Below are 18339 nucleotides of genomic sequence, written 5' to 3'. Positions count from 1 at the left end.
CTTGTTGAGTAAAATGACAACTTTTATTATAATGCTGCCAACATTCTAAGTTTTTCTTGTGAAATTGTGATCATTTTCTTGTGAAATTCCAACTCATTTTTCACAACAAGCTTTTTTATTTGTGCATAGTATGTATATATTATTTATGTTGTAAATACACTTCTTTATATATCTAGAAAGGCTGCTCCTAAAGAGGGAGGCATTTTTCTCAGCTCTCAAAAAGGTAACACATACATGTGTGTGTGTGTGTGTGTGTGTGTGTGTGTGTGTGTGTGTGTGTGTGTGTGTGTGTGTGTGTGTGTGTGTGTGTGTGTGTGTGTGTGTGTGTGTGTGTGTGTGTGTGTGCGTGCGTGCGCGTGTGTCTTTGTTTTTGTATTCCTAACCTTTTGAGACATGAAGAAGGAAAAGTATCTTCCATATGAGGAGGTGTGAACATAAATCCTGGTCCCAATAACATGGAATCTAATAGACAATGTCTCATTTGTGGTGACATCTATCAAAAAGAGGGTGGTCCCAAAAAGGAGGGATTTTTCACACTGACTGTGTGTCGCTTTTAAAATTGCTCCCCCTCTGGTCAACGTATGAAATAACAAGTGTGTGTAAGAAATTGACATGCGCCTCCTTTGGCCAAAATGAATAAAGTAAATATGTATATAGAGACATACTGTAATAACTCGAAGTAAATCATGAAGATTAAAAAACAATTACAAACAAAACCCCCAAAAAAAGGAAATTAATTAAAAGCAGTCTTTTTCTCACAATGTCAACTTTTTTCTTATAAAATTGGCAATAATTTCTCATATTCTTTCTGTTTCGGCAATATTGCAATATTTTCTCATAAAATTATTACTTTTTTTAGGTAAAATTATTGCTTTTTAATGCCAAAAGGTGACACTTGTCTTAATAAATTCAGACTTTTATCACAATATTGCCAATTTTTTTGTCTTTAAAAATAGTGACATTTTTCGGTGTAAAATTATGACTTTTTTCATCATTTTGCCAAGTAAACTTCCGATTATTATTATTATTATATTGCCAAATGTTAGTTTTCTTATAAAATCGTGACTTTTGTCGAGTAAAAGGACGACTCTTTTCATAAAATTGCAGAAATGTTAAGCTTTTCTTGTAAAATTGTTGAGTAAAATTCCAACTTTTGTCATAATATTGCACAAATGTTCAGTTTTTTTTGTGTTGAGTAAAATGAAAACTTTTATTATAATGCTGCCAACATTCTAAGTTTTTCTTGTGAAATTGTGATCATTTTCTTGTGAAATTCCAACTCATTTTTCACAAAAAACTTTTTTATTTGTGCATAGTATGTATATATTATTTATGTTGTAAATACACTTCTTTATATATCTAGAAAGGCTGCTCCTAAAGAGAGTGGCATTTTTCTCAGCTCTCAAAAAGGTAACACATACATGTGTGTGTGTGTGTGTGTGTGTGTGTGTGTGTGTGTGTGTGTGTGTGTGTGTGTGCGCGTGCGCGCGCGCACACACACACAGGTGTTTCTGTGTGTATGCACAGGTGTGTGTGTGTTTGTGCGTCCGCGCGCGTGTGTGTGTTTGTTTTTGTATTCCTAACCTTTTGAGACATGAAGAAGGAAAAGTATCTTCCATATGAGGAGGTGTGAACATAAATCCTGGTCCCAATAACATCTAATAGACAATGTCTCATTTGTGGTGACATCTATCAAAAAGAGGGTGGTCCCAAAAAGGAGGGATTTTTCACACTGACTGTGTGTCGCTTTTAAAAGTGCTCCCCCTCTGGTCAACGTATGAAATAACAAGTGTGTGTAAGAAATTGACATGCGCCTCCTTTGGCCAAAATGAATAAAGTAAATATGTATATAGAGACATACTGTAATAACTTGAAGTAAATCATGAAGATTAAAAAACAATTACAAACAAAACCCCCAAAAAAAGGAAATTAATTAAAAGCAGTCTTTTTCTCACAATGTCGACTTTTTTCTTATAAAATTGGCAATAATTTCTCATATTCTTTCTGTTTCGGCAATATTGCAATATTTTCTCATAAAATTATTACTTTTTTTAGGTAAAATTATTGCTTTTTAATGCCAAAAGGTGACACTTGTCTTAATAAATTCAGACTTTTATCACAATATTGCCAATTTTTTTGTCTTTAAAAATAGTGACATTTTTCGGTGTAAAATGATGACTTTTTTCATCATTTTGCCAAGTAAACTTCCGATTATTATTATTATATTGCCAAATGTTAGTTTTCTTATAAAATCGTGACTTTTGTCGAGTAAAAGGACGACTCTTTTCATAAAATTGCAGAAATGTTAAGCTTTTCTTGTAAAATTGTTGAGTAAAATTCCAACTTTTTTCATAATGTTGCACAAATGTTCAGTTTTTCTTGTGTTGAGTAAAATGGCAACTTTTATTATAATGCTGCCAACATTCTAAGTTTTTCTTGTGAAATTGTGATCATTTTCTTGTGAAATTCCAACTCATTTTTCACAACAAGCTTTTTTATATGTGCATAGTATGTATATATTATTTATGTTGTAAATACACTTCTTTATATATCTAGAAAGGCTGCTCCTAAATAGAGAGGCATTTTTCTCAGCTCTCAAAAAGGTAACACATACATGTGTGTGTGTGTGTGTGTGTGTGTGTGTGTGTGTGTGCGTCCGCGCGCGTGTGTGTCTTTGTTTTTGTATTCCTAACCTTTTGAGACATGAAGAAGGAAAAGTATCTTCCATATGAGGAGGTGTGAACATAAATCCTGGTCCCAATAACATCTAATAGACAATGTCTCATTTGTGGTGACATCTATCAAAAAGAGGGTGGTCCCAAAAAGGAGGGATTTTTCACACTGACTGTGTGTCGCTTTTAAAATTGCTCCCCCTCTGGTCAACGTATGAAATAACAAGTGTGTGTAAGAAATTGACATGCGCCTCCTTTGGCCAAAATGAATAAAGTAAATATGTATATAGAGACATACTGTAATAACTTGAAGTAAATCATGATGATTAAAAAACAATTACAAACAAAACCCCCAAAAAAAGGAAATTAATTAAAAGCAGTCTTTTTCTCACAATGTCGACTTTTTTCTTATAAAATTGGCAATCATTTCTCATATTCTTTCTGTTTCTGCAATATTGTAATATTTTCGCATAAAATTGTTACTTTTTTAAGGTAAAATTATTGCTTTTTAATGCCAAAAGGTGACATTTGTCTTAATAAATTCGGACTTTTATCACAATATTGCCAATTTTTTTGTCTTTAAAAATAGTGACATTTTTCGGTGTAAAATGATGACTTTTTTCATCATTTTGCCAAGTAAACTTCCGATTATTCTTATTATTATATTGCCAAATGTTAGTTTTCTTATAAAATCGTGACTTTTGTCGAGTAAAAGGACGACTCTTTTCATAAAATTGCAGAAATGTTAAGCTTTTCTTGTAAAATTGTTGAGTAAAATTCCAACTTTTGTCATAATATTGCACAAATGTTCAGTTTTTGTTGTGTTGAGTAAAATGAAAACTTTTATTATAATGCTGCCAACATTCTAAGTTTTTCTTGTGAAATTCCAACTCATTTTTCACAACAAGCTTTTTTATATGTGCATAGTATGTATATATTATTTATGTTGTAAATACACTTCTCTATATATCTAGAAAGGCTGCTCCTAAAGAGGGAGGCATTTTTTCTCAGGTCCCCAGAAGGTACGAACTACACAAATGTGTGTGTGTGTGTGTGTGTGTGTGTGTGTTACCTAGCTCCAGGTGGTGCATCGTGTGCAGGCGGTTCCTCTCCGACAAAAGGTCCTCCTTGGCTCGCCTCTCCAACATCTGCAAGGTGTGACTGTGACGCTCCTCCGCCTGACTCGGACTCTGAGGTTCCTCCAACACACAAATATTCTTCTTCTTGTCAGCAGAGTTCCGGGTGATGTGACCCAGTGGACGTGTGAGTACCTGCAGCCGCTCCCTCAGCTGCTTGTTGATCTCCCGCGTCTCCTGCACCTCCTTCTTCATCTCCTCCATCTCCAGGATGGCGTGGGAGTCCTCTTCTGTCTTCTGTCTCTCCTCCTCTTCTGTCTTCTGTCTCTCCGCCTGCAGGAGGCAGAAGACGACACAACAGTATTTGGACCACGCCTACAGGAAGTGAAAATGTAGGAACCTCTCTCAATTTCACCGACTTCATTTTAGTTCTTAAATGGGAAAGTTTGTATAGTGAAGCACATAATGTGTTCCAGCCTCCACAAAAGCTTTTATTAAGGATTTTTGTGATTTCTGATGGTTTGTGAGGGCGCCAACAGTTCAGTTAGTTGTTGTTTAAATATTTCAATGTTTTTTTGCAGCTTATGTAAAAAATATATATTGTGAATGTATTATATTTGTATATTATTAAGGATTTTAGTGATTTCTGATGGTTTGTGAGGGCGCCAACAGTTCAGTTAGTTGTTTTTTAAATATTTTAATGTTTTTTTGCAGCTTATGTAAAAAATATATATTGTGAATGTATTATATTTGTATATTATTAAGGATTTTAGTGATTTCTGATGGTTTGTGAGGGCACCAACAGTTCAGTTAGTTGTTGTTTAAATATTTCAATGTTTTTTGCAGCTTATGTAAAAAATATATATTGTGAATGTATTATATATGTATATTAATAAGGATTTTTGTGATTTCCAAAGGTTTGTGAGGGCGCCAACAGTTCAGTTAGTTGTAAATATGTCAATGTTTTTTTTGCAGCTTATGTAAAAAATATATATTGTGAATGTATTATATTTGTATATTATTAAGGATTTTAGTGATTTCTGATGGTTTGTGAGGGCACCAACAGTTCAGTTAGTTATTGTTTAAATATTTAAATGTAGTTTTTTGTAGCTTATGTAAAAAATATATATTGTGAATGTATTATATATGTATGTTATTAAGGATTTTTGTGATTTCTGATGGTTTGTGAGGGCACCAACAGTTCAGTTAGTTGTTGTTTAAATATTTCAATGTTTTTTTTGCAGCTTATGTAAAAAATATATATTGTGAATGTATTATATTTGTATATTATTAAGTATTTTAGTGATTTCTGATGGTTTGTGAGGGCACCAACAGTTCAGTTAGTTGTTTAAATATTTCAATGTTTTTTTGCAGCTTATGTAAAAAATATATATTGTGAATGTATTATATTTGTATATTATTAAGGATTTTAGTGATTTCTGATGGTTTGTGAGGGCGCCAACAGTTCAGTTAGTTGTTTTTTAAATATTTTAATGTTTTTTTGCAGCTTATGTAAAAAATATATATTGTGAATGTATTATATTTGTATATTACTAAGGATTTTAGTGATTTCTGATGGTTTGTGAGGGCACCAACAGTTCAGTTAGTTGTTGTTGTTTAAATATTCAAATGTTGTTTTTTGCAGCTTATGTAAAAAATATAATGTATTATATATGTATATTATTAAGGATTTTTGTGATTTCTGATTGTTAGTGAGGGCGGCAACAGTTCAGTTAATTGTTGTTTAAATATTTCAATGTTTTTCTGCAGCTTATGTAAAAAATATATATTGTGAATGTTTTATATATTTATATTATTAAGGATTTTTGGGATTTCTGATGGTTAGTGAGGGCGGCAACAGTTCAGTTAATTGTTGTTTAAATATTTCAATGTTTTTCTGCAGGTTATGTAAAAAAGATACATTGTGAATGTATTATATATATGTATATAAATGTGTATTCATATATAAGTCATTGTTAAAAGAGGCCCTCTGATGGCAAATGTAAGTGCGACGTGGCCATCAGTGAAAATTGCGTTTGACACCCCTCCTCTACATCAACAATGTGATTTGTCTGAAGGGCTGGAACAGGACAGGTTGAACAAAACAAAACAATTTATATATGTAGAGGTATACTAGGAGCGTAGGGCCACTTTAAGGAGGGGTGTAAAAAAACAAAAAGTTTTTCAGATTAATTGCGAGTCTTACTTGTAACAACGAAAAATCAATTTAAAAAATTAAATTAAATAAAAAAAACAATATATGTACCGGTGTGTATATATATATATCCATATATATATGTGATATATATGTATATATATTTTTTTATTGTTTGATATACAGTACTGTTCAGCTTGTTGTTGTTATTTAGGCTTGTTATTATGTTATGTTTGATATACAGTACTGCATGAGTTCAGCTTGTCGTTGTTTAGGCTCATTATTAACCTTGTTATGTTTGATATAAAGTACTATATGAGATCAGATTGATGTTGTTGTTTAGGCTCATTATTAACTTTGTTATGTTATGTTTGATATACAGTACTATATGAGTTCAGATTGACGTTGTTTAGGCTCATTACTAACCATGTTATGTTATGTTTGATATACAGTACTGCATGAGTTCAGTTTGACGTTGTTGTTTAGGCTTGTTATTAACCTTATGTTTGATGTACAGTACTGTATGAGTTTAGCATGTCGTTGTTTAGACGTGTTATTAGGGACCGATGTCCAATTGGGACAGAGGACCCTATTAATTTCTAAGGTTTTATTTTTATTCTTTATTATTATACCGCCTCATCTGAGCTGTTATTTGACCTCCTTAACATGCTTCAAAACTCACCAAATTTGACACACACATCAGGACTGGCAAAAATTGCGATCTAATAAAAAAAAAAACAACAACCCCAAAACTCAAAATTGCACTCTAGCGCCCCCTAGGAAGAAAACACAGACAAAACTGTCTGTAACGTCCAGTAGGAATGTCGTAGAAACATGAAACAAAAACCGCTACGTAGGTCTCACTTAGGCCTATATTTCATCCACTGACACCCCCCTGGCTAAGATCAACAGGAAGTTTGCTGTGTGGTGTAAAGAAGCGAAGGAACAAGGGATATGACCCACCTGCATCTGGTCCAGCTGACCCTGCAGCCGGGCCACCTGAGCATGCAGGTCCTGCTCCTGGTTCTGCCAGCGCTGCTCGCTCTCCGCCACGGCGGCGTTCATCTCGATGCGAAACTCCGCCCTGAGGCGCTCCTCGCACTCGGCCCTGGAGGCACGTGAGTTGACTTCCTGTGATGACGAGCGCAGAGCCGGAAGAATCCTACCTGATGCGATCTTCCGTGTTGCGCTGACTCTGTTCCAGAAGGTTCCTCTCCGTGGTCTGCCGGCTGTGTTCCAGAACCTTCTCCTCCAGACGATGTTTGTCCGCCCTGAGCGAGGTGATGTCCTTCTGCTGCCTTTCCCGCTGCTTCTCCGCCTCCTCCTGCATGGCGGTCACATGACTCAGCTGCTCCTGCAGGCGGGCGCAGTGCGATCCACAGTGAGGAGCCGCCTCCGATGCTGAGGTCTCCTCCTTCTGCTGCTGCTGGAGGGCGCTCTTCAGGCGGAAGATCTGCAGCGCAAACATGAACGTGGCGTCAAGGACGTGTCCGAGGATCTTCAGCTAACAAGTTCTCAAAGGTCAAGGTCAAGGTACATTTATTTACATAGCACCTTTCTTAAAGAGACCCATGCCCCAAAGTGCCGTACAGATGACAAAAGAAGGTGAAATGTTAAAAATAATCATCAAAACCACAATGGGAACAAAATATTCTATATATAAAACTGTTAAAATGCATAACAATAGTGCAAAAAAAGGTCATAGATTTAAAAAATAATCACAAATACAAAACATTCTATATAAAAAAAACAGTTAAAATGCAAAAAAATACTGCAAAACAACAAAAGTGTAAGAGACAAAATTTAAAACATGTTAAAATGAATAAAATCACATTAAATAAAAAATATTCTATATATAAAACAGTTCAAATGCAAAAAAAACGTAATAGACTTAAAAAATAATCACAAATACAAAATATTCTATATAAAAAACGCTGTTAAAATGCAAAAAAATACTGCAAAACAACAAAAGTGTAAAAGACAAAATTTAAAACATATTAAAATGATTAAAATCACATTAAATACAAAACATTCTAAACATACAAAAGTTAAATGCATAAGAGTGCAAAAAAACTAAAGCATAAAAGATTAAATTTAAAACATTTTAAAAAATAATAAAATTTTACCGTGATTTTTATTATTTTTAGAATGTTAAAGCATAAAAGATTAAATTTAAAACATTTTAAAAACAATAAAACCTTATTGTGATTTTTTCATTATTTTTAAAATGTTTTAAATTTAATCTTTTATGCTTTAGGTTTTTTTGCACTCTTATGCATTTAACTGTTTTATGTATAGAATGTTTTGCATTTAATGTGATTTTAATCATTTTTAATATGTTTTACATTTTGTCTTTTATGCGTTTGTTGTTTTGCAGTATTTTTTTAACTGTGTTTTTTGTATAGAATGTTTTGTATTTGTGATTATTTTTTACATCTTTAGTAATTATTAGACTACTAGTATTAGCAATAGTAATTATTGGACTACTAACATTAGTACTAGTAATTATTGGACTACTAGTTATAGTAATTATTGGACTCTAGTATTAGTAATGATTGTACTACTAGTCATCGTACTAGTAATCATGTGACTACTAGTATTAGTACTAGTAATTATGGGACTACTAGTATTAGTACTATTAATTATTGGACCACTAACATTAGTACTGGTAATTATTGGACTAGTAGTGATATTACTAGTAGTCAAAGAAAATACATATATATATATATATATATATATATATATATATATATATATATATATATATATATATATATATATATATATATATATGTATGTATGTATGTATGTATGTAGGTAGCGTAGAAGAGTCAGTTTGCACTTTACCTCATTGTTGGCATCTTTGATCTTGGTGTGGAAGTGTTCCCGCTCTCTGTCCAGCCGCTCTTGGATCTCACCGCTTCTTCTGCGCTCCTCTTCCAGGTGTGCACACACCTGGCATCAACAACATCCACAATGCTCAAACTCAAACTCTTCCACTTCAATCTCATTTTTAGCCAAGCAAAACCAGAAATGTCACAATTTTACAGTAAAATCTATGATAGTTTTTTTTTTACAATTTGATGGATAAATTGCTTTGAAATCATAAGTCAAGCAGGTAAGAAGTTTTAATTTCTGTTTTAACAAAAAGAAGCTTGATTAATGATGTGTTTATTGCATTATTAGTTTTCTATCCTGTTTTTTTAAGGTCCATTACAATCATTTTTATTACATTTTTAACGGTAGCTTATTTGCCAACATTTTTACTGTAAAATTAGTTTTTTTTTACTGTAAATAGAAAACTGCATTTCTAAGGAAAATTGTGGCAACCGAGCTGACAGTTTTTTTTACCTTAAAAACTGTAGATTTTATGTTGTTTTACTGTAAAAAAAAATAAAAAAATGGCAGTTACAATGCCAAAATGTTATCGTTGTACTGTTTTTTTTAAACTACTGTAAAATGCTATAAACTCTATTTTTTTTACAGTGTACAAACTTTTACTTCAATCTCATTTTTAGCCAAGCAAAACCAGAAATGTCACAATTTTACAGTTGAAAATATGATACTTTTTTTACAATTTAATGACTAAGTTGCTTTGAAATCATAAGTCAAGCAGGTAAGATGTTTTTATTTATATTTTAACAAAAAGAAGTTTGATTAATGATATGTTTATTACATTATTAGATCATATTTAAGTTTACTAACCTGTCACCTGTTTTTTTTAAGGTGCATTTTTATTACATTTTGCGTTAGCTTAGTTGCCAAAATCTTTACTAGAAGAGTTTGTAAACTGTAAAAAAAAAAAAAAAGATTTTACAACATTTTACAGTAAATTAAAAAAACAGTACAATGATAACATTTTGGCATTGTAACTAACGTTTTTTTTTGTTTCTTTTTTTAGTAAAACATCATAAAATCTACAGTTTTTAAGGTAAAAAAACCCAACTGGCAGCTCAGTTGCCAGAATTTTCTTTAAAAATGCAGTTTTCTATTTACAGTAAAAAAAAAAACAACATACATTTTAGAGTAAAATTTTTGGCAGCTAAGCTACCGTAAAATGTAATAAAAATGGTTGTAATGCATCTTAAAAAAAACAGGTTAGAAAACTTAAATATGATCAAATAATGCAATAAACATATCTTCTATCAAACTTGTTTTTGTTAAAATAGAAATAAAAACTTCTTACCTGCTTGACTTCTGAATTCAAAGCAAGTTGTCAATCAAATTGTACAAAAAAATGATCTTAGATTTTACTATAAAATTTTGACATTTCTGGTTTTGGTTGGCTAAAAATGAGATTGAAGTAGAAGAGTTTGTACACTGTAAAAAATAGATTTTACAGCAAGTAAAAAAAACTACAACGATAAAATGTTGGCATTGTAACTGCCGTGTTTTTTGTTTTGTTTTTTACAGTAAAACGACATAAAATCTACAGTTTTTAAGGTAAAAAAACTGGTGGCTCAGTTGCCAGAATTTTCCTAAAAAATGCAGTTTTTTATTTTTTACCTTAAAAATTAAAGATTTTATGTTGTTTTACAGTAAAACAAAAAAAACACAGCAGTTACAATGACAAATGTTTATCGTTGCATTGTTTATTTACTTACTGTAAAATTTATTTTTTTACAGTGTACAATTTGATGAAAGACTTGCTTTGAAATCACAAGTCAAAGCAGTTTAAAAGCATTTATTTCTATTTTAACAATCAAAAAGTTGGATTAATGATAATATATTTCTTGCATTATTAGATAATGAAGTTTTTATAACCTTTTTTTTTCAAGTTTTATCAGAATTATTATTATTACGTTTCACTTCTAACAGTGAATTTCCTACAAATGTGATTATTTAATTATTATTTTTTTTACAGAGTGTAAAAAAAAAGGAGATTTTTTAAAAACTGTCAAATTTTTTCCGCTAAATGTCAAACTTTTGTGACTTGTAACCCGGTGGTCGCCAACCTTTTTGTAGCTGCGGACCGGTCAGCGCCTGAAAATTAGTCCCACGAACCGGGGTTGTTTTTTTAAATTTTATTTAAAAAAACATTTTCATAAAGAAATACAATCATGTGTGCTTACGGACTGTATCCCTGCAGACTGTATTGATCTATATTGATATATAATGTATATATTTAGTTTTTTATGTTGATTTAATAATTTAAAAAAAAATGAAAACAAATATTTATTTTTAAATTTTATTTATTTATTTATTTTTTTTAATTTCTTGTGCGGCCCGGTACCAGTCCCCGGACCGATTGGTACTGGGCCGCACAAGAAAAATAAAAAATAAAAAAAAATAAAAAATTTACCAATTGGTCAGGCCGCGGCCCGGTGGTTGGGGACCACTGTTGTAATGTTTTTCAAGGCTCCATGACAATTATTTTAGCAAAAATCCTATGTTGTGTGAATGGACCGGTGTCCCCAGGCCCAGGACCGGGACCAGGACCGGGATGGAATGGTGAGGTGTCCAAAGACTGCACACCTGTATCTCACAGTGCGTGCCGAGTCAGCTAAAATGTCAGGGAGCTGTGTGAGAAGTTTCAAGCGCCAGCAGAGCAGAGCACAGGTTTTGCCACGTGAGGTGAAAGGTGAAAGGTGAAAAAGTGAAAGGTGGCGACGGCGAGATCCCGGACCCACCTCCTGGTTGGTCTTCTTCTCGGAGCTGAGAGCTTCCTGGGTGTTGTTGATCTCGGCGGCGTGCCTCCTCATCACCTCCTCAATGGCCTTGCGCACCTGCTCCTTCAGCCTCCTCCTGTCCTCCTCCGCCTTCTCCAGCAGCCTCCTCCTCTCCTCCTCCAGCTGCACCTCCACCTGCTCCAGCCGCTTGTCCAGCTGGGCTCGCACCCGCACGCGCTCCACCTCCAGCTCCTTGCGCAGAAGCTCCGCCTCCTCCTCCTTCTCCCGCCTCAGGTGCTCCCTCACCTCCTCGGCTCCTTTCCTCAGCGCCTCCTTCTCCTCCTCCTTCTCCCTCCTCAGGCGGTTCCTCTCCTTGTCCAGGTGGCTCTTCTCCTGCTCTCTCTCCTTCTGCAGCTTCTCTCGCTCCTGCTCCAGCTCTCGCTGCAGTTTGTCCCTCTCCTCGTCCGCGTGCTTCTGGATGCGGCGAAGCTCTTCGGTCTGGGCTCGCACCATCTCTGAGCGCTGGCTGGACAGGGCCTCGGCGTGCTGGGGGGGGGGACGCAATGTGGGGGTCAAAGGTCAACGTGCTGTGCATCCTAAACACCTCCGCCCACTTTAAAATCATCTTAAGTCCTCATTCCCAATAAAATCAGAGTCACGACGATCAGAATCCCGATGAAAATCATCAGAACGACAATCTTTGTTCCAATTCAAATAATTGTAATCATAATTCAAATTAAATTTATAGTAACATTTCGTCATTAAAAATTAAATCATCATAACAATCATAATTCTAATTAAAATGATCATAATCATAATTCAAATTAAAATCATTGTAACAACAATTCTTAATTCAAATGAAAACCCTAACAATCATAAATCAAACTAAAATCAATGTAACAATTCATAATTAAAACTAAAATCATCATCACAATAATAATTCAGATTAAAATCCTCACAACATTCATAATTAAAATACAATTATAACAGTCATAATTCAAATCCTCATAACAATCATAATTCAGACTAAAATCATCATAACAATCATAATTCTATTTAAAATGATCATAATTCAAATTAAAATCATTGTAACAACAATTCTTGATTCAGATGAAAACCATAACAATCATAAATCAATGTAACAATTCATGATTAAAACTAAAATCATCATCACAATAATAATTCAGATTAAAATTGTCACAACAATCATAATTAAAATTATAACAATCATAATTCAAATTATAATAACAATCATAATTCAAATTAAAATCATCATAACAATCATTATTCAAATTCAAATCATTGTAAAAGGAATTCTTAATTCAAATTAAAATCATCATAAAAACAATAATTTAAATAAAATCATCGTAACAACAATTCCTAATTAAGTTTAAATCAACATAACACTACTAATTTCAATTAAAACCATCTTAAAAATCATAATTCAAATTAAAATCATTGTAACAATAGTAAAAATTCCGATTAAAATCATGAAAACTAAAATTAAAATCCTCATAACAACAATCATAGTTCAAATTAATATCATCATAACAAGCATAATTAAAATTAAAATCATAACAACAATCATAAATCAAATTATTGTAACAATCATAATTCTAATTAAAACCAGAACAATAATAATCCAAAATAAAATCATAACAATCATAATGCACATATAATTAATCGTAACAACAATCAAATTTCAAATTAAAATCATCCCAACTACAATTATAATTAAAATCATAACAATCATACTTAAAATTGGTGTGAGTAGATGTTAGTGTCATGGTGTGAGTAGATGTTAGTGTCATGGTGTGAGTAGATGTCAGTGTCATGGTGTGAGTAGATGTTAGTGTCATGGTGTGAGTAAATGTTAGTGTCATGGTGTGAGTAAATGTTAGTGTCATGGTGTGAGTAGATGTTAGTGTCATGGTGTGAGTAGATGTTAGTGTCATGGTGTGAGTAGAGTACAGTAGAATAGATGTTAGTGTCATGGTGTGAGTAGATGTTAGTGTCATGGTGTGAGTAGATGTTAGTGTCATGGTGTGAGTAGATGTTAGTGTCATGGTGTGAGTAGATGTTAGTGTCATGGTGTGAGTAGATGTCAGTGTCATGGTGTGAGTAGATGTTAGTGTCATGGTGTGAGTAGATGTTAGTGTCATGGTGTGAGTAGATGTCAGTGTCATGGTGTGAGTAGATGTTAGTGTCATGGTGTGAGTAGATGTTAGTGTCATGGTGTGAGTAGATGTCAGTGTCATGGTGTGAGTAGATGTTAGTGTCATGGTGTGAGTAGATGTTAGTGTCATGGTGTGAGTAGATGTCAGTGTCATGGTGTGAGTAGATGTTAGTGTCATGGTGTGAGTAGATGTTAGTGTCATGGTGTGAGTAGATGTTAGTGTCATGGTGTGAGTAGATGTTAGTGTCATGGTGTGAGTAGATGTTAGTGTCATGGTGTGAGTAGATGTCAGTGTCATGGTGTGAGTAGATGTCAGTGTCATGGTGTGAGTAGATGTCAGTGTCATGGTGTGAGTAGATGTCAGTGTCATGGTGTGAGTAGATGTTAGTGTCATGGTGTGAGTAGATGTTAGTGTCATGGTGTGAGTAGATGTTAGTGTCATGGTGTGAGTAGATGTTAGTGTCATGGTGTGAGTAGATGTTAGTGTCATGGTGTGAGTAGATGTTAGTGTCATGGTGTGAGTAGATGTCAGTGTCATGGTGTGAGTAGATGTCAGTGTCATGGTGTGAGTAGATGTCAGTGTCATGGTGTGAGTAGATGTTAGTGTCATGGTGTGAGTAGATGTCAGTGTCATGGTGTGAGTAGATGTCAGTGTCATGGTGTGAGTAGATGTTAGTGTCATGGTGTGAGTAGATGTTAGTGTCATGTTGTGAGTAGATGTTAGTGTCATGGTGTGAGTAGATGTCAGTGTCATGGTGTGAGTAGATGTCAGTGTCATGGTGTGAGTAGATGTCAGTGTCATGGTGTGAGTAGATGTCAGTGTCATGGTGTGAGTAGATGTTAGTGTCATGGTGTGAGTAGATGTTAGTGTCATGGTGTGAGTAGATGTTAGTGTCATGGTGTGAGTAGATGTTAGTGTCATGGTGTGAGTAGATGTCAGTGTCATGGTGTGAGTAGATGTTAGTGTCATGGTGTGAGTAGATGTCAGTGTCATGGTGTGAGTAAATGTCAGTGTCATGGTGTGAGTAGATGTTAGTGTCATGGTGTGAGTAGATTTTAGTGTCATGGTGTGAGTAGATGTTAGTGTCATGGTGTGAGTAGATGTTAGTGTCATGGTGTGAGTAGATGTCAGTGTCATGGTGTGAGTAGATGTTAGTGTCATGGTGTGAGTAGATGTCAGTGTCATGGTGTGAGTAGATGTCAGTGTCATGGTGTGAGTAGATGTTAGTGTCATGGTGTGAGTAGATGTCAGTGTCATGGTGTGAGTAGATGTTAGTGTCATGGTGTGAGTAGATGTTAGTGTCATGGTGTGAGTAGATGTTAGTGTCATGGTGTGAGTAGATGTCAGTGTCATGGTGTGAGTAGATGTCAGTGTCATGGTGTGAGTAGATGTTAGTGTCATGGTGTGAGTAGATGTCAGTGTCATGGTGTGAGTAGATGTTAGTGTCATGGTGTGAGTAGATGTCAGTGTCATGGTGTGAGTAGATGTTAGTGTCATGGTGTGAGTAGATGTTAGTGTCATGTTGTGAGTAGATGTTAGTGTCATGGTGTGAGTAGATGTTAGTGTCATGGTGTGAGTAGATGTCAGTGTCATGGTGTGAGTAGATGTCAGTGTCATGGTGTGAGTAGATGTCAGTGTCATGGTGTGAGTAGATGTTAGTGTCATGGTGTGAGTAGATGTTAGTGTCATGGTGTGAGTAGATGTTAGTGTCATGGTGTGAGTAGATGTTAGTGTCATGGTGTGAGTAGATGTCAGTGTCATGGTGTGAGTAGATGTCAGTGTCATGGTGTGAGTAGATGTTAGTGTCATGGTGTGAGTAGATGTCAGTGTCATGGTGTGAGTAGATGTCAGTGTCATGGTGTGAGTAGATGTCAGTGTCATGGTGTGAGTAGATGTCAGTGTCATGGTGTGAGTAGATGTTAGTGTCATGGTGTGAGTAGATGTTAGTGTCATGGTGTGAGTAGATGTTAGTGTCATGGTGTGAGTAGATGTCAGTGTCATGGTGTGAGTAGATGTTAGTGTCATGGTGTGAGTAGATGTTAGTGTCATGGTGTGAGTAGATGTTAGTGTCATGGTGTGAGTAGATGTTAGTGTCATGGTGTGAGTAGATGTTAGTGTCATGGTGTGAGTAGATGTTAGTGTCATGGTGTGAGTAGATGTTAGTGTCATGGTGTGAGTAGATGTTAGTGTCATGGTGTGAGTAGATGTTAGTGTCATGGTGTGAGTAGATGTTAGTGTCATGGTGTGAGTAGATGTTAGTGTCATGGTGTGAGTAGATGTCAGTGTCATGGTGTGAGTAGATGTTAGTGTCATGGTGTGAGTAGATGTTAGTGTCATGGTGTGAGTAGATGTTAGTGTCATGGTGTGAGTAGATGTTAGTGTCATGGTGTGAGTAGATGTTAGTGTCATGGTGTGAGTAGATGTTAGTGTCATGGTGTGAGTAGATGTCAGTGTCATGGTGTGAGTAGATGTTAGTGTCATGGTGTGAGTAGATGTTAGTGTCATGGTGTGAGTAGATGTTAGTGTCATGGTGTGAGTAGATGTTAGTGTCATGGTGTGAGTAGATGTTAGTGTCATGGTGTGAGTAGATGTTAGTGTCATGGTGTGAGTAGAGTAGAGTAGATGTTTGTGTGACCTGGCGGATCTGTCGGGCGTGGTCATTGTTCCTGCCACTGCTCTGCAGTTCCAGTTCTCGGTTCCTGCTCTGCAAACGACTCAGTTGGTTCTTCAGCTCGTCCACGTCGACACACACACACACCTGGCAGCCTGCACTCTGCACTTCCTCTGAGACACACACACACACACACACACACACACACACACACACACTTGCTGATGACACCTGGTTCAAAATACTGTGCACTAAAAGAGCAAACAAGTCAAAAGTATTGATAAAAAGTTGCAAGGTTGACTAATAACAATAATTTCAAACCTTCATTGCTCAAAATATAATAATGAGTCAAACTCAATGTTGTCATGAATTACTGACAGATTGAATTATTTTGTGTTGCATATTTTAAAAACATGTTTGTGTAGTTTTATTTTTAATTGGCATTACTCAACAAAAATTATGGATCAAATTTAATGTTGTTATGAACTATTGACATATTTAGGGCTTAAGTTACTTCACATCAAATATTCCACTTAGGAAATTTTTTGGGGGGAATATTGCATATTTTTTATTATTTAAAAAAAATAAGGATTTTCTTTCTGAAGTTGATGTTGAGTTAAGCGTTGAAATTTTTTTTTTTTTTAACATTTTCAGAACCGAAACTCAAAATATATACATATACTGTATATATATATATATATATATATGTGTATATATATACATACAGTATATATTATTTATATATACTGTGTATATATATATATATATATACTGTTTATATATATATATATATATATATATATATATATATATATATATATATGTAGATGATTGAGGGAACCCCTCATGAAACAGTTCTGTAGAGATGAAGTAGTCTTGTGATTTTTCCCACACATACATACATATATATGTATGTATATGTATATATATATATATATATATATGTATATATATATATGTATATATATATATATATATATATATATATATATATATATATATATACACATATATATATATATGTAGAGAGTGAGAGTCTCCCCTCATTATGGATGTTGATTGACTTGACTGCGATAAATTAACTTCCACAAATTTAATTTATATAATTATACATCAAATATTTTCATAGCCATAGCATAAAAAACAGTTTATTTGACCTATTTTTAACATTTTTATGACTTTTTCCTGTTTGGATCCCCAATCATTTTTTTTTTTAAATTATCATTGGTAAAAAAAAAAAAAATTGTCAAAATCAATGTTGTTATGACTAATTGATCTATTTAAGGCTTCATTGACTTCACATCAATTAATACACATTTTTCCAGGGGAAATATTGCATATTTTAGTATTTCTCATAAAATAATAGGATTTTGTTTAACAATGAGTGCATAAAATTAATTTTTAAAAAGTGTAGACTTCAAGTTGATCTTTACATTTAGGCGTTGAACATTTTATGTGGGGGAAATTTAGCATATTTTGTGATTTTCCCTTTAAAGACAGTGGCCACTAGAGTCCAGTGGTATTGGACTTGCTGATGTGTGGCTTAGATGCAGCAGCTCGGCCATGGAACACCATTCCATGAAGCTCTCTGCGTACTGTAGGTGGGCTAATTGGAAGGTCACATGACGTTTGGAGCTGTGTAGCAAGTGACTGTGCAGAAAGTCTTTGCACTGTGCTGACCTCTCTGTCAGTTTACATGGCCTACCACTTGGTGGCTGAGTTGCTGTTGTTCCCAAAAAACTTATTTTTTTTACAATAAAGCTGACTTTGGAATATTTAGGAGCGAGAAAATGTCACAACTGGATTTGTTGCACAGGTGGCATCCTGTGACAGTTCCATGCTGGAAATCACTGAAAGCGGCCTATTCAATCACAAATGTTTGTAGAAACAGTCTCCATGCCTAAGTGCTGGATTTGATACACTGGGCTAAGTGATTAGGACACCTGATTCTCATCATCTGGATGGCTGGCCAAATACTTTTGGCAATATTGTGTATTTGTATCTGACTTTCTCTTCGACCGTCACCAAATATCATTATT

General features: G+C 34.3%; 1 protein-coding gene across 5 annotated transcripts in view; it reads right to left on the bottom strand.

Annotated features, from left to right (window-relative positions):
* Nucleotides 1-18339, bottom strand: part of fam184b (family with sequence similarity 184 member B) — an 85312-nt gene that overhangs the window by 27900 nt on the left and 39073 nt on the right. For 3 of the 5 annotated variants that reach the window (XM_061916286.1, XM_061916268.1, XM_061916294.1), the window contains exons 5-11: nt 16325-16473; nt 11534-12058; nt 8751-8858; nt 7070-7356; nt 6867-7011; nt 3944-4081; nt 3745-3889 (exon numbers count right to left, since the gene is read on the bottom strand). In XM_061916286.1, the coding sequence (XP_061772270.1) occupies nt 3745-3889; nt 3944-4081; nt 6867-7011; nt 7070-7356; nt 8751-8858; nt 11534-12058; nt 16325-16473 (1497 nt within the window). The remainder of the gene's footprint in view (nt 1-3744; nt 3890-3943; nt 4082-6866; nt 7012-7069; nt 7357-8750; nt 8859-11533; nt 12059-16324; nt 16474-18339) is intronic. The other 2 variants (XM_061916277.1, XM_061916301.1) reach the window with 1 other exon arrangement.

The sequence above is a fragment of the Nerophis ophidion genome, linkage group LG01 (assembly GCF_033978795.1).
Source record: "Nerophis ophidion isolate RoL-2023_Sa linkage group LG01, RoL_Noph_v1.0, whole genome shotgun sequence".
Classification (NCBI taxonomy): Eukaryota; Metazoa; Chordata; class Actinopteri; order Syngnathiformes; family Syngnathidae; genus Nerophis; species Nerophis ophidion.
The sequence above is the reverse complement of the archived record's forward strand: the minus strand, read 5'-3'. Positions and strand labels throughout refer to the sequence as shown.